The sequence below is a fragment of the Papilio xuthus genome, unplaced genomic scaffold, assembly GCF_000836235.2.
Source record: "Papilio xuthus unplaced genomic scaffold, Pxut_1.1 DF829129.1, whole genome shotgun sequence".
NCBI lineage: Eukaryota > Metazoa > Arthropoda > Insecta > Lepidoptera > Papilionidae > Papilio > Papilio xuthus.
The window spans coordinates 619,825-647,342 of record NW_013529520.1 but is presented as its reverse complement, the minus strand read 5'-3'; the positions used below and the strand labels follow the sequence as shown (position 1 = coordinate 647,342).

General features: G+C 34.4%; 1 protein-coding gene across 3 annotated transcripts in view; it reads right to left on the bottom strand.

The window, feature by feature from the left end:
- Positions 1–9,004: 9,004 nt before the first annotated feature.
- The window catches only part of LOC106120554 (protein FAM46C), a 142,214-nt gene continuing 123,700 nt past the window's right edge, over positions 9,005–27,518 (bottom strand). For all 3 annotated transcript variants that reach the window (XM_013315906.1, XM_013315912.1, XM_013315920.1), the window contains 2 exons: positions 10,242–11,200; positions 9,005–10,029 (listed from right to left, as the gene is read on the bottom strand). In XM_013315906.1, coding sequence (XP_013171360.1) covers positions 9,750–10,029; positions 10,242–11,200 — 1,239 coding nt within the window. In that variant the 3' untranslated portion in view covers positions 9,005–9,749. The remainder of the gene's footprint in view (positions 10,030–10,241; positions 11,201–27,518) is intronic.

Here is a 27,518-nt window from a genome sequence, read left to right as displayed (position 1 = left end):
ATCATTATCACAACGCATTAAGAGCTATAATGCTTTAACTCTAGTGATATGAAACGCGTGTCATTTGGTGCAAATATGATCGATTATGCAGCATCAGTCAGAGGTCGAGATATAAGATAGCTATTTGTTAAATGTCGCAAACATATTTATGTTTTAAAATACAATTTATATGATAATTATTACGATATAGAGGAAGTATAAAGTCTGCGTGTATAAGATATAATCGACAAGTTTGTTGTTTATGTTCGGTATCCATGATTTCTACAGCAACCCGTGTCCGCGACTTCGTCTGCGTCAAATACTATCTCTGAGCTACGTGCGGTACTGGACAGTACTTGGATATTATAACATACCAGCGGACCCGACAGACGTTATCCTGTCTACACGTCTTTAATTCGAATGTTATTTAAAATTTGACACTGCGATGGCAGCGCCGTCTGTCGGATCCAATGTAAAACATTCCAAAATCAACAACTACTAATAAATTAAAAATTAATTAAAAAAACATTGTCCAGCGGAGAAAATTGTGAATCTAAACCATTCCCAGATCCCCTTGAACACACACAAAAAATTTCATCAAAATCGGTCCAGTCGTTTGAGAGAAGTTCAGTGACATACACACTTACAGAAGAATTATATATATAAAGATGTACATATACTCCTATAACATCAGCTATCTGCTAATAAAAGTTCCGTCAAAATCTATTAAGACTTTTTAGAGATTAGCCGGAACAACACGACAGACAAAAATCTTAAATATTGTTATTTTGATGTATCTACCGTATATATATTCATATACATGTAATAAAAAAACGGTTATTTCAATATTACAAACAGACACTTTAGTTTTATTTATATGTATATATATAAAATGTTTAAATATATTGGATTCTAAAACCAAAATCTGTATAAAAAAATCCCTCTGATTTTCGCAAAATATAATTAACAATTTATTTGAAACGGGACTTTTGGTTTCAGAAACCCACGGTAATTAGTTTAAATACCGTATTTTAACAGACAGGGATATAAGAATTAAAGTGTTCATCAAATTCTAAGTATTATAAAATTTAAGTTACGAAACGATTTCACAATATCAACAAAAATCTTAATCGTTACTGCATCGATAATAAAAAATAATCAGTCAATGTATTATACTAAAAATCTTTACTGCAGTCAGACGAAACTGTATCCTTTCCTTTTACATTTTGAATGTTACAAGGTCGCAAATAAAAGTAATAAAACAAAATAGACTTGTTAATACCAAAGACTGAGTACGTTCTCGAGAATTGCGCTAACTATATACTCCGAAGCCTTCGCACGTACGTATTAATTTAATTCCAAATATTCCTAAATGTTATGTTTACAATAAAAGTTACAGTATTTGAGTATGACATCATTTTGAATTCGGGCGAAATGTTTCACTCCGTACTAAGATTAGTATGTGTCTTAAATTCTATATGTATCGATGTTTTATTTATTACAAGCTGTCGCTCACGACTCTATCCTCGCGGAGTTTAAAAAAGACTGAATGATTAGCCTATGTCTTCCAGACTATGTTCTACATCTGTGCTAAATTTCATCAAGATCCGTTGAGACGTTCTGTAGATATCAAACAAACATCTTTACATTCGCATTTATAATATTATAAGATATCAATGCTTTGTTTGCGTTAAATTTTCAAGTTTATTTTGATTGACATATTATAAAAGTTTTTTATTCCGTACGCATGATATCAAAAAAACTTAATAAGTAGCTTATGTGTTCTTTCAGACTGTTCCACGATTATGCCAAATTTCAGCGAGATCCATGCAGTTGTTCTGTAGATACGTTTTAATAAACATCCATCCCTCAAAATATTCGCATTTATAATATTAGTAAGAAGTAAGATAACGCATTGGCCTGTTAAGGTGACAATTACAATGTAGCGAAGCTGCCGGCGGTGTAGCGGACGTCGCAAGCGCAACGGCCTGCTTGTATCAACAAATATAGATTTGGTCAGCCGAGGTCATACGATCGAAATGAACACATCTGCGATATATCATTTTTATTATTACATTTTGTGAAACAAATAAAGTGACCACAATTTAATGTTCAGCTGGTTAAGTATTACGACTGAATGGTAAATTAAATTATTTAATAGAAAAGTTAATTAAATAAACTAAATAATGTAGTAATAATGGTAATATAAAATATTTAAACTAACAAACCTTCAGTTTTGATTTTTTTATATCATAACGTTGCAACAGGTAAGCAGCCTCCTGAATTCGCCGAAACGGCGAAGTGACCGCTGCCCGTAGACATTACAAATTTCCTGTGTGTGAAACTGCACTGTCAAACAGCAAATTTTTAGTACACAGAGAGTACTAATTATTTTTATTTCCACGTGGACGGAATTACGAGCGACATCTAGTAGTGTCATAAATAGTGTAATTAATACAATCTACTGAAATGAAAATGGCTTAGAATAAATGTAAATATAAGTGCCGTTAGGTGTGTCAGAGCGGTGGCATAGGATGTTAACATCGGCTCATCCATATTAAATGTGGTTCTAAGTTCAGGATCAATGTTCTGGTTCGATGCATTCATGTCACGTGTTTTAGTTTATCATAAAATTGTATAATGGGTCATGGACCGACACGATCTGTGGTAAACAAGATTGTTTCCTGTATTTTAATACACAGATTGAGTATAAATCAAATCTAAAATATACAATATGATATAAAGAAAGCGTTTTAAAAAAAGGTTTTCTGTGTGTTAATCTGTGAACTTTAAGAATATTACTTTTACCGTTGGTTTGTGGGACCAAAATCTCAGTATAAAACATATTGTTATCCTTGTCATTATATTTGATAAAACAGAGATAACAATATGTTTTAAGCGAGGATTCTGGTCTCAGAATAAACAGCGGATTTTATTTTCAAATATTTTGGCGGTTCTTAATGTTGCGCGAGTCGTTGCGCAGAACACAATTTTGGGTGTAGCGGTATGCGGGGGGCAGGCACAACCAACTTGATCCGCTGAGACATTTGAAAAAAATAATAACCTTGAAAACATATTTAAGTAAATTTTAAGTACATATAATTGAACAATTTTGTCTCACATACGTCAAAGTTTTCCTTTAGGTTTTGCATATAACCATCTTGCAAAAGCAAACGTGTGTGGTCTGCATAGCCAAATATAGCAGGATTACTCTCGACTCCTGAACAGTGTGTCGTAATCATTGCGTGTTTGCATTTGGAACATTGCACTAATACTCCCGGTCAGGGAGCGTTGTATATTAAACAACTTACGAAACCCAATCACGTCGTCTCAGCGTCGACATTCGAAGTTTACTTAATAACAAGTTGAATTTAAAATGATCGGAAAATTTTACTAAATTTTAGATTTTACATCTTATTTAAAATGTTTGGATGTATGGATGGACGGCTGGATGATTTATTAAAAGGTATCTCTGGAACGCCTGCATGGATCTCGCTGAAATTTAGCATAGATGTAAAACATAGTTTGGAAGAAAAACGCTGGTAATTAAGTTTGTTTAAGGCAATGCCTCGCGCGACATTTATTAGGTTATAAATGCACAAAACTATTATTATTATGTTATTAAAATTGATTATGTAATATTGGAAATATATAACATTTTGATGTTTGGAATGCAACATAACATGTGTACTCTATTTTTATTAAAAGGTTTATCGTTTTTTAATATATTCATATACAAATTGCTACAAAAACAAAAACATAAAGATAAAGTTTACTTGGTTACTTAATGTGTATAATTATCTACCACATGTAAATACTAAGAGCAATAATTATAAACAAATAACAAGTCGAAACGTTTATCATTACTATCTGCACAATAAGGTGTTATCGTTAAAAACATTCATTAACTTACGTACGTACTTAATGTACGTAAATATTTTAAAAATAATACAAAGCACTTTGAAGATCAACACTGTCATCCATTGCACGAAAAGAGTTACATCTCAAACATGATCTTATTAGATGTAACTCTTTTCGTAGGAGACATAAACTGGAATAAGTTGACAGAAATTCCAGTGGCTTTTCACTGCCATGATAATTCTACTGGCCTTATTTTTGATTGATGCTATTGTTGTCTCTATTTTTTCAATAAGAATGTAAGGGATAACAATATGCGTCAATACAAGTCACAGCAGTAGAAATTCAATGTTAAGGCGAAGTGGTTTTATCTAATTCAAATTTGGTGGACTCTAAATCGACATTACGTTATTATAGCGTAGGTACTTTTTAATATGATTTCAAGTTCGTCTTGAATCACATAGTGAATCTGCTAATAGTCGGCGGCTGATCACGCGTTTGGTATGAACATACCCTTAGACATTTTTCTTTAGTTTTTATGTTCATCTATAGATGCATTCAAACTTGTTGATTTCTGTAATAAACATGCAATTTGATTTAGCATATTGGAAACAAGCATATTTTTTCCCGATGAAACTTAAGGCCCGGTTACCATATGTTTAAAGGTCCTAATTTTGCTATAAGCTTTTGTTTTATAAAATTTCTCAGAGTTCTACCCTATTTTTAGCTCTAAGATCTTCTCCAGTAGGGGTGAATTCGTTTGAAACTTAGCTAGATACGCTGTAACATCGCGCTACTCTCGATTTGTGCGTGATTGACTGAATTCGTCCCTAAATTCTCTCGAAACTCGTTATACACGCGAGACAATCGCCCTTTCTGGATAAGGTCAAGATTTCTCCTTTCTGTTAGATCATTTAACTATTTTTCCAACTAAATAGTTGCTAAGCAGTATAAAACTTTTATTCTCTTTCACGTAGTAACAGAGTTTATAAATGATTTAAAAACATTGAGATAAAGTCAAGTGCAATAACACTTATGAAAAATGTGTTATTGTGACATTAAACCTTGTCAATTAAAACTTGTGTATATAATTGTTTATAAATATTTTAGCCTACGGTAACCTCTTTGTCTTAATTGAGATGAATTGTGTTCAAGTAAATCTGTTTTTAACTAGCGTTTAGTTTCACCACCCTTGCCTTGTTATAGAATTCCACTTTAGAGCATGATTTCCAGTACGGTATAAATCGTATTGATTTCTTTCATTTGATGAAGCGGTGTATTATAATTTTGTGGTAGAAGAGTATAAGAGAGAGTCTATGGAAGTACTTTTTAGTTAGCAGTGTTCTGACCTCACACAATATTATGAATATGTATTGTTCAAAGTAAAATTAACAATACTAAAATAGATCTTTTGCAGTTTTCTAGTTCATTGTAATAGAGGGGTAAAGGTAAATAAAAAGAAACACAATATCACTGTTTATCACTTTTTTATAATTTATTTTCTTTATCTTGTTTTTATAATTTTTTCACAACATTTTTTACATAATTTTCTGGAAAATTTACGATAGCATTTACTTCTCACAAATATATAGCGGTCTTATGTAACCCAACAACGGCGTATACACGCTTCGTGTTAATACGAAACAGGCAACATGGAAGAGAAAAAAAAATTATAGCTACAGTAAATATATCTGATAGAAACTAAGTAAGCCTAAGTTTAACATAAGGTTATGAACTAGCGTCCCTACACTAGAGAGTCGGGCTGTCGGGCTGCCGCGCGACCGTTGGTAACATATGAACGGCGCGAGACACGGCGCGGTCTCGTCGCAACTCGGTTTGACAAACAACAACGGGGTAAATGGATCCATCTGACGAAAAGAGTTACATCTCACATGTAACTCTTTTCGCCGGGTTTAACCTTCGTAAAATACATTATACTGGATTGTATGTTACATAATAGTTCGTAAGATACATAACCATTCAGTAAGTTACATTTATTACCAGTAAAATACATATATTTGCAGTCAATTACATTTATTACCAGTCGAATACATTAAAATAACATCACCAATTAATCGTTACAAAATATGAAAAAATAACAAGTTTCTCAATTAGGTACAAATTTAGAATTACTACTTTTTAGGTAAATTTTAGGGAATTATGACCACCGCTGCTGTTTGTCAACGTAGTTATAAATTAGAAACCGCGCATTGTCTTTGGCGCTTGCATGCTTTGCTTTTATAATAATATCTTGTAGTTTAGAACACGCTCTATTTCATAGTAATAGGCAATGAGTTGTTTTGTTAAGAGGTTACTAAAGACAAATAGATTCATCCGTTGAAAAGAGTCATATGTAAAAGATCCCATGACAGATGTAACTCTTTTATTCCGTTGTCGAAATTATGGAATTATTTTTTTTTAAATTATTAAGTCAAATGTAAGCAATAAAACTTGATTATCATAATTAACACAACTTTAACTTCAAGTGGAATAACTTTTAACCTCTCTACTGGCCTTAATTTAATTCAACTTGCGATCGTGTTTTATTTTCAGATATATTTTATTTCTTCCTAATTGCCGATTTAATTGCCACTGATATGGGTAATTAAATTTAATTGTTAAATTTTAAATATCATTTGTATATTGTTTCCTTTTAATATGTTACATTTTAAACAAATTTTGCTATTTTATTAATATGTTTTGTGGAGAAAGAAATTAACTATTTTAATTGGAATTAAAATTGAATAAATATAATTTAATATGATAATAAATATGGTCTATTTTTCTGAATATATTATATTTTATTTATAATAAAAAAAGAAATGAACGATTTAATTCATAATTATATAAAATGTACAATTGGCATTGCAAGTATTGGCACAACGAAATGCATTTCAAACAATCTTGTGTAATAAAACCTTGTTCACGTTATCTTGACAAAACAACCTTTAACAGTTAGTTTCTGAGACCTACATCTCAATATATTAAACGAGGATTTTGTTCTCAGAAATCTACAGTTACTCTTTAATTTTACCGCCATTTTTTCTTAAGGAAAAGCATGCAAACCCAAATAGACCAGTTCTCATTATATATTTAAAAATTAAAACATTATAAAATAAGGCTAGCTGAAAACTCATGGTAACTATAGAAAAATAAAACCCTATACTACATTGCAATGTCTCTCTTTAAAAAGATATAACGCTTTTCGTAGACTTTAGACCGTAGGAGTCTCCTTAAGTAACTGGTTGTATGGAAGAACATCGCGTGTCGACGTGCTTTGACATATGACAGCCAACCTAAAAAGAACCCCGAGCTACATACATGACATATGTATCGAAAGCTCTCTTTTTTATGTGATTACAAAATGTCATAGATGATATTGGTTTCACAGACTATTGAAATAATTTCAACAGACAAGTCTTAAAAGCCGCCGCTGTGCATTTCAGTTGTATACGTTTGTGAGCAACTTGTCTTTTTGTACTTAATGACCATTCTATGAAAATTACTTCTTAGTCTATGCTCATCAAAGAGTAAACTTCACAAAGAAATAATACAAGTTATTCTGCAGAAATTTGTAGTTACCGAGGAGGTAGTTAGTCTGCCGATAGCTGATCTATATATTACATTAACAATCACAGATGCAAAAACTAAGTGCTTCGAGCATAATAAAAATGACAACTAAAATATAAACAAAAATTTAAATCTTTATATTTTGTCGTATATGCAATAGTTTACTTTTTATCCTGCTCGAAGGACCGCTTATAAAACGACAATAAAGATGAGAAAAAACCTGTCGAAAAGACTATAAATCACAACTTAGACGCCTGCTTCGATACATTGAGATATATAATAAACTTACATTCATTCTTATATCAAATGGAATATATGTATTTACTTTTAGCTACATTATGTACTTCATTTATTACTAAGTACAGACGATATTGAATTACAATTATGTATATTTAGATCTAATACATTTTGAAATCCGCTGCGTCTTCCCTGAGCGAATATATTATTTATTTACATTAATGTATTTCCATCAAAAAGGCTAATAGACATTACAAATATAACGATTCAAATCTTAATTCTTAATAAAATGTTAAAAATATACAATATTTTTGTATTTTGTTCGAGATATATCAATAAGAGGACAGAGAAGCGTTAATTTTTTGACATAAAATCAAAATTAAAAGTCATATACCCTGTAGAAGTATGTATAAGATGATTTAGAAATCGTTAGTAACTGTGGGTCTCCGAGATCAAAATTTCCGTATAAAACTTATCATCACTGTCATTATCTTTGACAAAACAGAGATAATATATTTTAAACGAATGTTCTGGTCTCAGAAACCCACGGTAAAACGTAAAGTAAATAGAAGCAATTTTTTTTCTTTCAACTCGTCGAGATCGTTTTGAGCGTACACAAAGTGTCAACAGATTAGTAAGTTATGTTTAAAATATTTAACTGTTTGTCTATAAAACCTTTTTTAAAAATTTCAATCTCCGGAAAAACGCAACTTCTAAAAAAAAAATAATGTTCATTTGAAGCAATTTACAAGACAACGGATAGCTGTAACAAATGTCTATTAAATTTCTTTATTAAAATGAGATCTCTAATTTTGGTTTATAAAGCCAAATGATTCGTTTGTAACTTTCAAGTTGAATATTAAGATATCTCTAAGAAGCTGATTGTACTTGTTTACATCCAGATACGTAGCCTACGAGAAATAACTAAGTATCAATTCTAGCTACTCTTGTATACATATATTTTTACACATGCGTTGGCAAATATAAGACATGCATATTTTGGCCGGACACAGTTTACGCCGTCTTTTCTATATTTATATATTTATTTATATATAATTAAAATACAACAATAATATATCTCTATATTGAATGTAACTAGACAATAATGTTATGTTATTTTATATATAATAATCCTCGACAACATTTTAACTCTATAACAATAAAATCACATTTTTTCATACCGCCTACTTTTCCAGAGACGTACTCAGGGCTGGGAAGGAGACACGCCCGTAAGTACAGGGCTACCACCTACTCGTAAATGTTCTTAAAATATGCGTTATACTGTGTTTCTAGATAAAGACGAGTTACTTTAATATTGTACACACCTTAGATATAACTTTTTTTGGGATTTTTTATTTTTTATGTTAATAGTAACCTTAATTTGTCGCTTCGCACGCCAAGCCGTATACAATACTAGAGCGCTCACGAAATGGAATCTATATTATATTTTAGACGAATAAATATGCATTTAATAAAATAGTTTTTTTTTTTTTAGTTCTTCGCCAAGGAACTGAAGTTTTACCCAATGATTGTGAATATATCGGCGGCGCGCTGCGGCGGCCGGTCACACTATCAGACTTGCAAACTAATCTCGCACCGTTCCAGAGTTTGCGTCGTAACGTGAGTCCGCTCTGATCCCCCTGTACTCCCGTCGCTGTCCGGAGACACGCGTCGCTACAATACCAACACTTGATACATACAAAGCTTACAAAATAATTAACTAATGTTTGCAGCAGACCGTCGTCGGCCGGGCGCGGTCCGGACCCGGCCCGGCCCGGACCGGACCCCCGTCTCGCCCTCACGTGACCATAATTTTCGTACTGCTAACATATTAACGGATCAACACGCAAGGAGTACGACTAGAAATTATCTCACGCCACAATCGATCCGGTAACGCTTACAAACGAAATTGGCAAATTGAGAAAAGGATCGTCCGAAATTGACGAAAATTGATCAGGGTTCAGTGTGAGCAAATTGACGTCCGTCAAAGTATACGAAGCGCAGATATCCGGGGCGGTCCGGGCGGGTCAGGCCTCGTCCGGGCCTGGGGCGAGGCGCGCGCCGTACGTACTATATACATTTGGCACTGGGGGGGCGCGCGCGGGTCACGCCGGGCACAGCGGCACACGGCAGCACTCGCACGCACACATGCAGGCGCACGCCGCGCATGCACACACGCACACCACGTAGCCGGGCACCATGCCCATGCCGCCCATTGCGCCCATGCCGCCCACAGCGCCCATGGGCGCGGGCATCATGATAGGGGCGCGCGCGCATAGCTCGCGGCATGCTAGCGTCTCGATGAGTGCCAGCGTCTGCCGCCGCTCGTGGCCCATCAGACACACCGTAGACTCGCGCACCACGCCGTGCAGCAGTGTCAGGTACCTGCAACAATACATTACTTACTGACCGCTCTTTTAAAATCTTGTTAGTCTTTACAACGTTTATAAAGCTCTTTTTAGTTTGTAAGGGAGGTTTACTGAAGGTTGCCAACTATTTTTTTCACCATCAACCTAAAAGTAATGGGCGCTAAATTCAATCAAACTTTACGTTAACAGTGAACTGTTAAAACCGAGAAGGGAATAATCATTAAGTACCTGTGCTTGAGCGCCTCCTCCTCGTGGCCCACGAAGTGGTTGCGCAGGTAGGCCTCGAGCTTGGCGCGCTGCTGGCCCAGCTCTGGGAAGTCGATGAAGAACCGCGAGCACATGTAGCGCTCCAGCGTCTTGATCTTGTCAGGGCAAGCGGCGCGGTAGCCCTTGGCGAGCAGTGCGCAATATTTGAGCAGACCACCGCCGCGGATCTCTTCGGGCCGCCGCGTCGCGATCAGCTTCTCGGTAAGGTGCAGCAGCGCTTCATCGAAGTCCCCGTACACGGATTCGCCGACCACCGTCGGGTAGAAGTTCTCGCCGATGGGCAGCTGCGCGCACTCGTGGAAAGCTAGCAGCGAGTCGAGCGCGATTTGGAACGAGTCCACGGAGAACTCGAACTGGCGGCGCATCGTGTCCACGAACTTGAGCTCTACAGACTTGTGGCCGCGCGAGTTGCCAAGCGAGATAAGCGACCAGCGGTCGCCGTCTGAGTTAACGCGCACCATCTTGGAGACGTAGGCCTCCTTGAGTCCGGCGGGCGAGGCGCGACGGCGCGGCGTCGCAGGTGGCATCAGCGCTGCCAGGTGGCCAAGCACGGCGGCTTTCACGCGATCGCAATGGCGAGCCGTGGGGAGCTCCGCGGTGAAGATGAGGTCGATGTCGGAGTAGGGCTGCGCGCGGTCGGCGAGCACATGACTGGCAGCGCCACCGTTAAGGCGCACGTCGCGCACGGCCACACCCGCGCCGCCCGCCGCCACAGCTGCCTCGAGGCGTGCGCGCACTCCGGCCACGAGCTCGCGCAGGCGCACATGCAGCGTGGGGAAGTTGCCGCGCCCGTGGATGGGCACTACCTCGTCCATAACATCGTTGAGGCGCCGAACTTGCTCGTAGCTGAGCACGGCGTGCCGCTCCCCGCCGCCCGCGCCGCCGCAACCCTCCTCCGATGAGGTGTAGCTCGATTCGCTCTGCAACAATAGAAAAAAAGGTTATTATTCGTCGCTATAAATCGTTTAATCCTATCTATCAGTACCTATTCACAACACTCACGCTAGACGCAGATTAAATAATCTAAGTGAGATGAGAATTTTCTGTATCCCGAATCCTAGTGGGTTATCGGTAATTCATATACGGTTTTCAGAATTGGCAATGTTTATATCATCAAACAAACATAAATAAATATTATTTCGATTTATAGTAGTTATAATATAGTATTATATTTTCATTGTTGTTATAAAACAACGGAACATTCAAAAATAGATCTGTCATGAACCGATCCACGCCTACCCGGATTTCCACAGCAATAACTCTAGTCTAAACAATAGCTAATGAACCTTTAAGTTGACTTGAGCAGTATAATGCGAGATAAATGTTCACGGACGTAAATGGCATGGCATATCCCCGAAGTCCGAACACCCGGAACTGTTCCAAAATTGACTTCCTAGAAATAATGATGTGAAAACAAATAACAACGTGAGTTAGGTAACGTCGCGACGGATCAAGGTCGCGCTGCAGAGCAACCGAAAAAAATGTTTGTTCGAGAGTCCGACACTGCGTAGACGTGCTTAGATATCAGTCTGTTGAAACACGATATTGTGACGCGTATACCCAATTTACAGCACAGTTAATAAAAATTAGCATGCATAGTCTGGAAGAAAAAATACGCTACCAATTATGTTTTTTTTATTAATTCCGATCGGACAGAGTCACGGGCGACCGCTAGTTAATAAATAAACAGTAATAGCTAATCTATAATACATCATAAATTTCATAACGATAATCTGTGGCTACTTTAAAAGTTATTTTTTATCTGTATCGACTGCGATAATCTATAGAGCGTATTAATGTAATTAGTTTGAGGATAAAGAGGTCATTACCACGAGCGAGCGGCCGCAATGAAAAGTGAATGGAGCCCAATTGACTCACAATAAAATAATTCCACTGTATGTATGTTAGGACCGGATAGTCTATATAGAAAACATTTTTATTGACAAGCTAACAGACATACCAACAGGCGGGTGTTAATGTTACGTAGTTCTATTTCGTTTATTATGTAGCTTCTAGTGTTTTACGTCTATTAAATTAAATATTTATTGTGTTCTTTTCACAAATTATAAAACATTTTTTGTACATTGAGAGTAAAAGGTAATTAACATTTTTTAATTGCACGAAATTTTTTAAAGAAATTAAAATTATGATTATTTTAAATTGTATCCAACTTTCTAAAGTAGTTATTAAAATAATATTAACTTTTCAGCGTCATCTTTGTTATTTTCATTCAATTATAGATATAATTAGAGCGTGTCGAAAAACTATTTGACAGGATTTTGCGCGGTAAAAGTTCGCTACGTCATTTGACCTCGCCATCTTGTTTGGTTGCGAGGTATTTTCCTCTACGTTTAAAAACCAGTGGCTGAGGTCGATCTGACGCATAGATAATCTATTTAATTACACCATTTTATAAGTACGATGCTGGTGTAGCAGAGGACGTATATTTCCTACCCTTTAGATGAAGCGTCATTTGATTCTATTTTCGACTGTTATAAAACCTGCATATAAACATAATGTTATGCCTTGTATCCATAATGCCAGTACAGTAGGACAATGGCGCTCAAAAGCAACTGGAATACAACTGTCTTAATGTAAACATTAACGAGCGCCAGTAAGCACAGTCCATACTAGGCCAGAACTACAGTCATACTGTATGGCATAATTTGACCCAGGCAAAATTACTGTTTTTTTTTAATTTAAATAAAATGAGAGGGATGGCAATATTGTTGTTAGATAGGTTGCTCAATTAACCTCAATGGCTGTAGTATTTTGTGCCTATTTTATTTTCACCATTTAGGCGCTGATGGTTCAAGTTTGTAGCGGTGTTGAGGATTCTAACTAATAGTATAGACAGCATTAACTGTCACGTAACATCAACAGACGGATCGAAATCGGAACGAAGCAAAAGTTATAATTTCCAAGCAATCGCCTATTCATATATAGCATCAATGCATTTTTCTTATTGTCAGTCAATTATCGATGTTCCATTTGTACCAATTTGATAAGAGAATATTATCATTAGAGCCAAGGCCTTAGTGCACATATTACGAGCCTGTGCGTCCGGACGTCCGCAGATAAATACGTTCCTTTTACTCTATTGCGTATTATAATTATATAACATCCAGTATAATTATGTTTGCACTATGTATGCGTAAACGAATAATTAATATAACAAAAGAAGCGAGATTTTGCTAGACATTTGCATATTTGTTCGTGTTTAGTTTTTTTTTTTATTTGTGGATAAAAGTAGTGTAAGTGTTTAACAGTGGTAGAGCCCGCTTTAACATCTTCGCACGAATCGGCCCGGCTCGCCCGGTGAAATACCACGACCACACAGAAGACAGGCGTGAAGTGGAAGTAATTCCGCGTTTCGTCTGATGAGTGTGCGTCCCGGAGGCCTAATTTAGTCCTTTTTCCCTTCGCACCCTTTTTCTTATAAGGAAAGGATGGGAAGTGGAAGTGGACTTTCCAGATGAGAGGATGCATGGGAAGGGAAAATATTTTCTTTCTGTGCATCCTCCCCTCCGTCGATTAAAGGTAGGCAACGCATATGCGTATGTCTATGGGCAACGGTCACTTCGCTATATCAGCTATTTCAGGTGGCCGCTCGCTCGTTTGCCACCTTATGATATAAAAAAAAGTGTAAATTTTATGAATTTTTTTTTTTTTTTGTAAATTGTAGCTCTCTGTATATTAAACTTTATGGGCATAGTTTTATAATTCATGACACAGGGTAAATTATCCGTATCAAATCACATCTCCTACTGCACATTAGGCGCATGCAATTTATGAACACGCGTAAATCTTAGCACGCGTATATAAGACTGCTTCAGTTTGACATGTTAAATAAATAGATTCAAAGTATTTAACATATTCATTATCATCAGCACACTATACGTCCCCGCGCAGGGGCTCGGAGCCTACCCTAAGTTAAGGGTGATTAGGCCATAGTCAACTACGCCGGCCAAGTACGTTGGTTGACTTTGAATTTATTCTTAGATATGTGCAGGTTGCATCACGATGTTTTCCTTCACAGTAAGAACGTCGGATAAATACATAATGTAAATCGGAAATCGAAAAACACATTGGTACATGGTGGGATTCGAACCCAGGACCTGCAGATTGCAATTCAAGTGCTTGACCCCTGAGCGACCGACGCTCTATTTTATTTAATATATTATAATATCTTAAAATCATTTTAATTTAAACTAGCAGATTTTTTTTTTCATTTTTAATTTTTAGTGATAATGTAGCTATTAAATGTTAAAACAATTTTTGAAATATTGCTAATACTTTTTGAGTTTATTAATGACATATAAAGTGTAGATATCAAGTTACATTGTAATAAATATAATTTATGGATTTAATTTAATGCAAAGATAATGTTTTCACAATTATTCGTCAAACCTCGGTATATTATTAATCGAATAAAATCGAATAGAATCGATATATCATAATCGTACAATACGTGTTAATAATAATTTTATAATGCAATCTAAAGAATAACAATCAATCGACAAATCGACTTTAAAACCGGTTTTATGAACTACAAATTTGCATTTAAAGTACGTAATAAATCTTACTTCTTATTACTCTTACTAATATTATAAATGCAATAGTTTAGATATTTGGATGTATGGATGTTTGTTAGAAAGTAGCTTAAGAACGACTGGACCTTGCTGAAATTTGGCATAGTCTGGAAGAACACTTAGCGGACGGAGTCACGGACGACAGCTACTATCATTACGAGAATTAAAAGATTTTGAATGCAGTTAATCGAAAGTTACACACTTTTATATTCGAAATTTAAACGTGCATTGTAATTAAAAAAAAATGTCAACTCATCACGTAGTTACTACGTTACGTAACACATAGAATAAAAGAGTGTTACACTGTAACACTAAATTTCACTAACACAGTCACATGTTACATGGTATTCAAATTCGCGCATGACTGGAATTTATTTAATATTTTAATTAAATTAAACACAGCGATAATGCACCGGAACCGGATCTAATTGTTGCTATAGCGCTTGCTTGACAACATGTTTCTGATAGAGTTTGCATTAAACATATTATTAAAATATCCGTCTATAGGTATCCCTAATAATATCTCGAACATCAAAATTAGTCAAATAATTTCAGTTACAGCACAGGATAGAAAAAAGTTTCAAAGTTCTAAGTAACCAATTAAAACCTTTCACTCCTTGAATATCATGTTCCTAAGTCTTCGGTAAGTAGCCTAGGTAAACAATATTAGTTGTATATGTATGTAGCAATTTATCATCGTAGGAAAATTACTGGTGACATAATTTATTAAATCGTTGCAATAGAAGGAATGACTGATACCGGTTTATAGATTTAATTCATGCAAAACATAATTTTATCGGACATTGTAATAGGATTTACAGTAGACATTCTGAACAAAAATTCTACATGCTACGATCAATGGCGATCAACAGCTGCATAACACCGACCACTTGAGTCAGTTATAAAAGACCTAACGTATTTCCTACACGAATATTTGTCAAAGTCGCCATACTATTGTCGTTGACAATTTTTTTTAAGTGTAGCGACATCTATCGAGTGAAAAGTACGACATAAATCTCATACTAATTTTGACTTTTTGATGAAGGCACGAAGGCGGTTGTCACAATTCGTGCTAGGCCCACAGGATCAAAATTGTTGGAACGAAAAAGATGTATCGCTTCTAAAAGGTTTCATAAGATGTCTATGTTATTGTTTGTAAATCATAGCCACAATTGAGGTATTAGGTCATCGCAATAGGAATAATGAAACTCATTCAGGTTTCTCCGCTAAATCAGGGTCTCGGTAGAAATCAGCTGCGATGAAGGCCGGACAGCACGTGCGCGCAGATTTGTTTTTGTTGCCTATGAGGCGGAAATAATCGGTTTAATTTAGACCAGATACTACGGAAAAGTCGTGGTTTCGGTATAGTGCCATCCAAACTTTATGGCGGCTCCCAATCTACAATAAGACCATACGCAAAATTAGATATATCAGCGACTTAAAAGGCTCCAGAGTTCTTTCTTAAGCTTTATGAATTCCAGTATTTTAAAATAAAGTTATTATTTATTTGTTATTTTTTTTTGGTTTGTTATGTTAATAAATGTGTCTATCGGCACCTATAAGCTTGCCGTAGTCTGCCGCGAGCACTCATAATCTTTGAATCTTATAATACTTCAATAGGCGATTGTCCAAATTGATTTTCTTGTGTTCCGTATGCCGTTCGAGGAAATTACGTGTCGTAATGCTGGCATGTGTTCGGTAATCAAATGTTTCTTTATTCACGGCTACACTAATTTGGTAAGAATTATCCTGTACAATGTTTTCGGCGAATGAAATCGAAGTGTGATTTTATCAATCGGCTTTGTGTTCAATTTCAATAGATCGATGTTTTTAAAAAGTATTTTGAAATTAGTTTTCAGCAGTGACTCAGCTAAATTATATTTTCATGCAATTACGTACGCTTTATTTTTTTGACATAATTTAAATATGTAGTAGCTCCTGTAAAGGGCAACATCGCACATTTAAAGAATCCAATCAGAGTCCTGTATTTTTTTCAGTTTACTGCCGCAATCGGCGCCACTGTCGCAGTGCTTTATTCCCATACTATATTATAGTTCTTTAAATATTTATGTCTTTTGTCCTGGTACATTAAAAATCCCCTTAATTCTGTTTCGTTGTAGCAAAACAAAGAGCGGCAGTAATAAAATTGCAAACGATCATTAATTATTTGCGTTCAACAAAACATTAACTAATTAAACGTATCCTTCGATTAATTGAATACTTAGCAGCCAAATGGGTTTCTAACATGTTCTAAACAATGAAATGTGCAAAGACTGCAAAATTAGTTGCACTAAAATACCTGCGGAATTAATGGTATTTAAAAAAAAATATATTTTTTTGTTCAAAATTCTTTTTAGCCGACTTCAAAAAGAAGGAGGTTATATATTTTCTTATGCAAAAATATGTTTTTTTCTTTTTCCTGGAGTGGCCAGCAATTTATTTATGTTCAAATTGTTGCTGATAACATTGTAACCGCATAATCCTCAATAATCTTGTAATAATAGTAAATAATTAATAAAGCTTTTACTTTTAATATGAACAAAAACGTGTAGACACAGCGGGCACGCACGTTCGTGAACTTACCCCGACGTATCGCATCGCATCGCGTGTGAAACGAACCGATCCGGAACAATACCATACAGAACTAGTAGCAAGGATTATGTACGCAGTGTAACGACCCGCTGTCAAACTAAATAGACATCATATACACATGCGAGACTATCTACAGTGACACGTAGGAAATATTGTCATCTCTTTTTTTTAAAAGAGAATGAAAGAATAAGCAATAAGCTCTTCTTACTAATGTTATAAATGCGAATGTTTAGATGGATAGATGTTTGTTTGAATGTATCTCCAAAACGGCGGAACGGATCTCGATGAAATTTGGCATACATATAGAACATAATCTGGAAGAACACATAGGCTACTAATTATGTTTTTTTAATTCCGCGTGGACGGAATCACGGGCGACAGCTAGTTAAGAATAAAGACAACAATTTGCATTAGTTTTACGGCAGTGAAAACTGTATAGACTGTAGTAATATTATAAAAGTTGCATATTAAATGTTTGCAACACAAAGGTCGCGTTGACGTTACGTTATTCATATTAACTCATGACACATTAATAGGGTAATTGTAATTTGACCTTAGTCTTGCAACTGACGTATTAAAGTAATTTCATTACCTATTATAAAGGTTTAAAATGGCGTACAATTTATCCGCGTAGTATAAACAGGATTGATTAGTTGCTTACTTATATTGAAATTAAAAACAAAATGTCCCCAGGAACGGTTAATTTTCCGAGTAGTTTAGCATCTAGATTAGTATCTAGACCTAATTTATCTGTATTCAAAATTTCTTCTGGATCTGTTAAGACGTTCTAGACTTTACTATAATAACTATTCATCCATCGATTAAACTATATTTGTATTATTTTAATATTAAAAATTAATAATTATTTGCAAAACAATTCAAGTAAATTAAATCTAATAAACAAAATGTTGTGATAGTCTCGAATATGTTATGTAAGTCGAGTTTCCTTTAATGGTATTTACCGCGCAATAAATTGTACGTCGTATGTATTTTGTTTGATTACACAAATGATCAATAGATTCCTAGAATCATCTAGATAAAGGCTTGCCAGTAAGTAGACGCCATATCTTTACAATCTTATTGTTTAACATCGAAAAATCTACTTTAACATAAAGTGAGAAGATTGATATTCGCATGTTATAAGTTTTAGGGTATTTTAGCACAAATTTTCTACATTGGTAAAAATACTTATTAAAAAATAAAAAAAGTACGACGCATGATTTGACTCGTATAAATTGCATTATCGTTGTAATCGATATCAATTAAATCGAATAGATTATCGATTTAATACTTAAATGAGTAACAATTAACTTAATCAACCTACCATATCATTCTTAGAAAAAGAAAATTAAATTAAACATCAAACACCCGACCATTTACATATATTTCTTTCTTAAAACATAAGCAGATTTTTGTTAATTAAGTAATATTTCCTGTACTATCCCAACTATGCTCTAGGATTGTGCTGGAATATGGTTTACGACAATAGTCGAATGGATTCGAACTCTCGACCACGTGATCGCTAATCCGTACCCTTAATCATTAAGCTATTGACGCTCGTCGAGTTTAATAAATGTTATATAAATACCGTTCTTTAACTGTTAGCAGCTCTTGCTAATATAAAAAATATAAAGATGAAAAGGAAATAATAATTACGTCAGATAACTATAGTTTCAAAGTTTTTCCGTATTTAAACCAAACTCGGGTTACCAAGTCAAAGTAAAAGCAAAATTAAAGGTATTTTACTGTTGCGACAAAACTGCAATGTAAATATTATAAACATTTAGTTTAAATAATAAAAAAATTGCTAGTAGACTATTAAATGTTACATTATATATATTTATTATCTTTTATATACGTAAATGGCTCTTTTATTACATTAAATAATATAATATGTTTAAGTTTTGCACATATAAGGAGAGTTACTGTGATATGATTACTTTGTTATTGAAATTTGAGTAATTAAATTTCCATTTAAAGTACCTTACAAATATTTATGTTATGATATTATAAAATAAATGTATTAAAACGTCAACAAAATATGTCATAAAGAAACTACACTTTTCACTAAAAGTAGTAAATTCCAAAATGCGACTCCATCGGCTATGTCGAGGCGGCAACGAGTTGATGTGCAGTGGGCGTTAACCTTTATTTTCCTTCACTTTGTCTTATAATTTTAACGTAAATTAGATTATAGTGCTACAAACTCATCTGGTCTAGTGCCTATTAGTGCCCTAATATGAATGTCAAAAAACTGCCCGACATTGCTGTCGGACTGTTGTTCTCTTGTCATTTGTCTATCTTATTCTATGCCTAAGTAGATTTTATTTATTATCTGACAGTAACCACGATAACAGTCTTACCAGGCCAGATAACTTTGTATCACTGCACATACATATTGTCAGAATGAGTAAGGAATAGGTCACGTCGCATTTCTGTGTCAAGAGCGAGATGTCGTCCTTGATTCGTCGCGTACAATACGTGCCTCTGACCCGCACCATATATCCTTATCGTTGATAATATTATCGAAGGGCTTAGAATGTACTAGAGGTGGGCTGACATTCCATTTCAAAGGTATTTTTAAGATATACTATTGTGGTACCAAGATAAAACCAGTCTCTTTATTTCGGTGAAAGTCATTAGACTCTTTGACGACACATATTTAAAATTTAATTCATGCTTTTTATTTTTAATAAAAATCTATACATATTGTACTTAGATATTAAAGCCATTTGTTATATATTCTTGGCTCGTTGCTCGTCTAGACGAAAGCATTAGCTTGCACGATGGTGCGTGGGGGGAATCGAAAGGGTCCTCCATGGTTCTACGCGCCTTGTGATTGCAAATACGATTTTTTATAAAGCATTGCCGTTTCTGTTTTTATAATTGAGTCGCGAGCAACTGTTTAGACGATCAACATAACAAAGTGCCAACTGATCTGAATAACAAACGTATAACGTCAAACATAACAATATGGGGGGAAATTGAAAACAATACATAGAGTGAATTAACGTAACAAACACGTCAAAACTAGCAATTGAATAAATTCATTACCATTGGTGTAGCTTATATAATTGTTTACACTTATTGATTTTTTAAATTAACTAGCTGTCGCCCACGACTCTGTTCGCGCGGAATTAAAAAAAATATTGGTGGCAGCGAAATGTTATATAGTGTTAGGCTATGCCTAAAGCCTTCTTCTATAAATGGACTATCGAACAAAAAAAGAATTTTCCAGTTCCAGAGATTAGCGCGTTTAATTAAACAAACAGACAAACTCTTCGGCTTTATAATATTAGTAAAGATTAAACAAAGAAGTCCAATGAAAATGTATATCTGTAGCACAATAACGATTTTTGGCTCTAGTTATGTCATTGGTAAAATTTATAATCGTCTAATATTAAAAACTAGTAGTCAAAATTACTGTTATAAAAAAAATAATATTATAGGCTGAATTCACATGTTTCTTGAATTAATTATGTAATCATTAATAGGAATTATAAATTAAATTACGTACACTTTTGAAAACAATTATCAGTTATCAGACAGGATGGAGAGAGAGGTGCGGGGGACACGGCGTCATATTTACGTCGATAATCTGTTGCAGGTGCGAAAACATCACGTTTAAATGTAATCAAGACAAGAGACATTTGTTTACGTCTCGCACGATTCCCATTTGTAGATATTGTTCTTTTATTTCATACATAAAATAACTATATTTCATAGACAAACTGCATTCAAAACTTAATTGTGGCAACACAAAAAGTAATGGTCAAATACGTCACTGTATTTGAGAATAACGTAACATAAGCATAATATTTTTTCTGCATTTATTGTTGAATAATAAAAATTAGGTAAAAATTCAAACTACTCAATTATAAGAAATAAAATATTATTTTAAAAACCTTCATTATGACTAAATAAATGTTTGCTTTCATTTAAACCTTTATCAATGTAATAAATTGATAAATGATAACGCAAAAGCGACAGCGGAGAAATTACGATATGAACAACATTCAATGTAAATATTTATATTGTTATATTAAATCCAAGAAGAAAAAAACAATTTTCCTTACTTTAAACGCAGTTGCCTGCATCTGACAACCCTGGAGTTAGGATTCATAGCAAAAACATCGCAAACTTTTTTACTTACGATAATCATCTGCTAAAAAAATAAATTATGGAAGCCTGTTTTAAATGCTTGAATGAGTATTTGTGTTAAATTAAGCACGATAATTTCATGGTTCATATCTAATCGAGACGATCGACATTCCAAAAGAAAACAAGATGGCGTCGCGTCCTAAACATTGACTGACCTTGAACATTATGACAGGATTTTTTTAAAATATGGCGAATGTCAAAAATCACTTGAATTTTATGTAACGATTAACATCCGCAATTAAAGCTTAATTATGTTGAAATATTTGCTATTGATTTAATATACGACGGAAATAACACAATTCAAATATATTCCAAGAAATATTTGATTCTAGGAAAAATGTCACGTGTGAATACGAGAATCGGACGTGTCTACATTACATTTGAATCTTGTCACTTCAAGTATTAATTGCGTCGCGAAACGTGATAAATATGCTTACTACAGATAACAAATATATATAAATTTATATTTTACTTTTTAAATCTCTGATAAAAACAAACTTGTATCAACACCCGGCCCATCATTCACGTTAGAGACCTTTGAAAGATAATTAAACCGTTCTATTAATACTAAAATAAATAGTAGATTGAATAATTTTATCTTTAACTTTCCATACAGTATTATTAGCATTCAATTCAATGCGTTTTAAGGTTAAATAATTCCCAGGTGCAAAACATTTTCGCTTTCAACAGACCACGCATAGTTTTGACCATTACGTGTGGAATATCGATGAGAAAGGTCAGTTTGTCTCCGAGCACAATATTGATACGTCAAATTAAACACATTACAGCAACAACGACCAATTGGACGGTTGCCAATGCAACAAATAAACTTATTCACGATTTAAATGTGTGATTCAAATTAAAATACCTTATATTGTGTTCTAATATTTACTCGATAATATTAAAAAAATAAGGCGTAATCTATGAGAGTTACACGGGGCCGGTTTTTTTTTCGGGCGCCCCCCTTTTTTGGTGTCGGGAGAAATCTTTCAAAGGTACCCTATGGTATTGTAGAGGGCGCCACAAGCGCACCTTTGTATCCGACTCTGTCGCCTCCGTATTATAAAAATATTTGATTAATACAACATTGAAAATGATATTCCTTTGTGTGCTCATCCTAATCAATAACTTTAAAATATGAAATGTATGATATGACCATTTTACTGTCAAAAATAAATTTATAGACAAATAAAAGATACAGATAGTATTATGTAAGTGTACAATGGTATTAATAATATATACAGGGGCGTGTTGTACTTTCAATTTCGTGAGGCCACTAATTAACATGGCCTCGAGTGCGCAACACACGGAACGGAACTCGCCATCGTCGCTAGACCTGCGACCGAACATACGTGTTCGAAATACGACGACGAAAACATTCAGCGCATTTGTTTAACATTCTTAAAAGAATGAATAGGCTAATGCTCAGTGCGTACAACATCGCTATCTATTAGGTCAAATTGTTATAAAGTCAAACACTTTTTTAAAAGTTAATTTTTTAGCCAATTGCCTGTTGATTATCGATCTACTGAACGTTTTGTTTATTATTGTCCAACAAGCACTAGCTTATTTGGAATGATTCCAAAATTAATGAAGAGCAATTAATTGTTTGTTATAATAATAATAATTGTGTTAAACGTATGAACATAGTTATGAGGTGAAGTGGAACATAGAAACGGTGCGTGGAGTTTTTGCGAGCGCGCCGCGATCCATTGGTTTTCACTTTCTTTTAAATAATTTGAACATCGCGCTAAATTCGAATGGCTGATTAATATTACAAGTGGTCATGTTTGCGTCAGACGCACGCGCACAAACGGACTTTGAATTTTTGATATACGTTACAATTTGATCGATTTATACCAACCAACCAACCAACAGGAAAACAAGAAAGTATCAAACTGCGGCTGCTACCAAATTGCTGCTAAATTAAAACATTTAAAAAAAAAGTTTCATAGCTAAATAGATTTAAAAAAATAACAATGGAGATGTTGTTATGTATTATTTGTGTGTATTGTAGTTACGTAATTTTTAAAGCTATTAAAAACAAAAAACTAAAATTCGTGGAACCAAAAGCGTTAGATTAAAGTGAAATAAAAACTATTCGAGTGTTTTATCTAAAGCACACTAACAAATGTGGGCGTGCGCTGTGTAAATACAAAGCGATTTGAACACGTTTGACCTTTACCACACAATCGGCCGACTACCAGCAGAGGCGTAATTAAAAGATTAAAAAATATATAAAGAAAACAAGTTTTTTTTAATATCAACGTTTATCTGTGGCGTGACATTTATATGTTTGTTTTTTAGCCTGTAACGAAGTAAACAAGAAGATATTATCTCGAAATTGTACGGTTTTCTGCACGGTTACAGTAATTTGTAACGAAATACTATTAAACAAACGAAAACACTGCTTTAATTATGCAATTCTGTGCATATAGAACACAAAAGCGATTATAATATTATTTAGGTTACTAATTATTTCATAAATGATGTTCCAATAAGTTAATATTTGCGACAAAGTGTCATTTTTAACTTCGAAGTCCAACCATTTTGGTTGCGACACTGTTGTTGTCAGACTTAATATTAAACGTCAAACCTTATTTCGAAACACTCACAAAAACACATTCACAAAAATAACCTTGTGATGACTTAACTAATTTTATTGAAATGCATCATTTCAATTATAAAAAAAACTCATTTGTGCAATAAACAATTAAAAATTCGTGTAGTAACGTTCAATAAAACGTTTTGAAATTCGATGATCAAGATGGCTGCGCCTTAAGTTTTCGCAATTTCCCGCCAATGTTTAAAACAACTTTAAAACAATTATTTTAAAGTAAACAGCTCATATGATGGGAAAATTTGGTTCAGTTTTGTGTAAATTGAACGTTTTCGTGTCACTAACCTGTCGTTTGGTTTATGAATAGCGTTGTCATGGCTGAGGTGTCGCGAACACAGGTTATAAAAACGAACTATCTTTTATATCCTTTCGTTAGGGCTAGAACACATTATACGTTTGTCATAATGTGAAAATGTGTATTTGGACATGTCTATAAATATCGTAAACATATTTAGTAATATTCTATAGGGTTTTGCTCAATAATTACGAAGTTAGCAACATTTGGTTTGTGCCTCTGTCTTTCCACTTTTTTCTGTTTTTGTTTATAACGAACATCGCCCAGTGCAATCGTCCCCTAACTCCGCGTTCGTTCGACGACTTTTTTGTTCAGATTACATCATTGTGCGGTCAGAACAGGTGTAACAATAATCCTTTTTCCTCGTAAATGTTAAATACTTTTTGTTTCTTTCTGAGATAAAATCGATATTATTATTAAATGAATCTCAATTACAATCTAAAGCTATAATAATACAAATGTTTCGCTATTGGCGACAGATCGTCTACAAAATCATTAAAATTTTCATAAAAAAACTAGCTGTCCCTCGCGACTCTGTCCGCGCGGATAAAAAAAAAAACAAAAGTAGTCTATGTGTTCTTCCCGATTAAGTCCTACGTGTGGGCCAAATTTTACAAAAATCCATTCAGGTCTTCCGGAGATACCTTCAAACAAACGTCCATCCAACCATCCAAACATTCGCATTTATAATATTAGTAAGATTTATCGAAAAATTATATTTTAACCATGAACATTTTCTGTTATACTTATGAACACTAATTTAAAAAGTGCTACTAATTTAAGAAGTTCAGTGTCGATATTCTTTCGTATAAAATACGAGAACACTTGCTACATAAAAAGTTGATATTTAATTAAGAAGGATATCATTTAGTTTAAGAAACAACTTCTGTGAACTATTTTATGCGAATAATGATAAAAAAGTGAATGAAAACAAAAGACGACATTAAAATATAATCGAATGTGAACTTTAATTACAGTAAATAAAACTACTTAGGGATTCACGAAAACACTCACACTTGCACAATTCTTTATTTTACACTTTGACAGGCCAACTACAACGACAAAAAAATTATAACAGGTAGGTAATTACTCATTAACATCTCTCTAGAGCATTTTAATTTACTAGCAGCGCCATCTATTGGTGGGGTGCGAAAACAATTGTGGAATTAAGTAAAAACATTATTACAAACTAAACAGGGACGCTTGTATTAATTAAAAACAATTGTTGTCTCCTTTATTGTAAAAGTATGTGAAAGGGATAGCAATATGTATTAACAAGTGAAGTTCAACAAAGAGTAAGTATTAAGAATATATTACTATGTATTTTGCAATCGGAATGCCCTTTACCGATCATGTCCAAGGGCTGCAATACAGGAAAATCTTACTTGCGTCAACTGAGAAGCACGCGCAGATTTGTACTACCCGACCGCAATAACATGAGATGCGAATCAAATGACGTTAAACACTTTCTTATGGTACAAATATGATTGAAATAATCTTACAAAATGGCTTATACGCTCGCTGTCGACATATTGATCCTTAAACAATAAGTCAATTCTTATAATTTTAGTAGTCAAAGTCCTCTTTATATTAGTTAATTCAATGATAAACTGGATTATGTAGCTTAATAACGAAGATCGGAATGTGACCTTATGTTTCTAAATTCCTCAAGTAAATATAAACTTGTTTCGTTTGAAGTTTGCGACCCCGGATTTACGCGCCGATAACTCTCTCCGCTGCATACTAACGACGTCCTAGAGCGTCCCTGTGTAGCAACGCTTGGCACGCTCGGCTCACGCGTACGTCTCACAAGACGTTTCAAGGCATCAATGCAAGTCCACAGCTTACGTGGTCGCACAAGTTAAAAGACGCAATTCTATAGCTTTGGTAGTCGTATACGTCAACAAAAACGTCAAATGCCGCGTACTTTTCTTTCAGTTTGACGTTTGTTAGAACGATTCATTTGGTTTATGGTATTTATAGCGTGAGCACGGTTTTATTGCATGATTATGCACTTACTATCAAGTGCACGTGTACTCGTTGTATAGCGAGATAAGTGCATGACGAATTAGATTACGCATTTCGAGAGTTCGCATTTCGCAATTTATCGAGATGTTAATACTAATTGCAGTTGGATAACTGTCTAGACAACAAAAAATGATAGTCATTTTTTTCAAATACAGTGACACTTGACTTGACACACATTGGCATCCCTTTTCCTCTTTTAGAAGAAAGAGAGACAACAATACTTCCAACTACTAATAAAATGCTATACGCAAAAGTGACTTCAAGAATAAAAATCATAAGTTCCTATTTCTTTTGGTGCATGCAATTGTTTACGGTATACGAGCAAATTTTGTTTCAGTATTAGATTATTTTCCATTACAAAGTAAAATGAACAATTAAAAAAATTACATTCTCACAAAGAATTATCAACAATGACCCGGCAGTTAATTTTTCAACTGAACTCTTTATCGAGCGTAGTAACTGCGCTGTAGGTAGGTATGTATAAACAATATTTTATTAATGTTTATAAAAATAATATCGAAACGATAGTTAATGCGCTTTGTGACGCATCTGTCGTCAATTATTACATTACTAGCTGTTCTCCGCGACTCTGTCCGCGTGGAATTAAAAAAAAACTTAATAAGTAGCCTATGCGTTCTTCCAGACTATGTTCTAGGACTAAGTCAAATTTCAGCGAGATCCGTTCACCCGTTCTGGATATACTTTCAAACAAACATCCATTTAAACATTCTCATTTATATTAGTAAGATTAAGTGATAAATTATCCACAAAACAAATTATAAAATTGTCAAATTGACAACAAAAATGCTATAAAATAATTATTATGAAATCGTAGTTATGCGTATAAATTGCGCTCAAATCTCTAGTTATTCGGCTCGGAGCTCGTGACATTGAGTTGAGAAACCGCGACCTACATACCGCATCCAATGCAGAGAAAATACTGAAGCAAT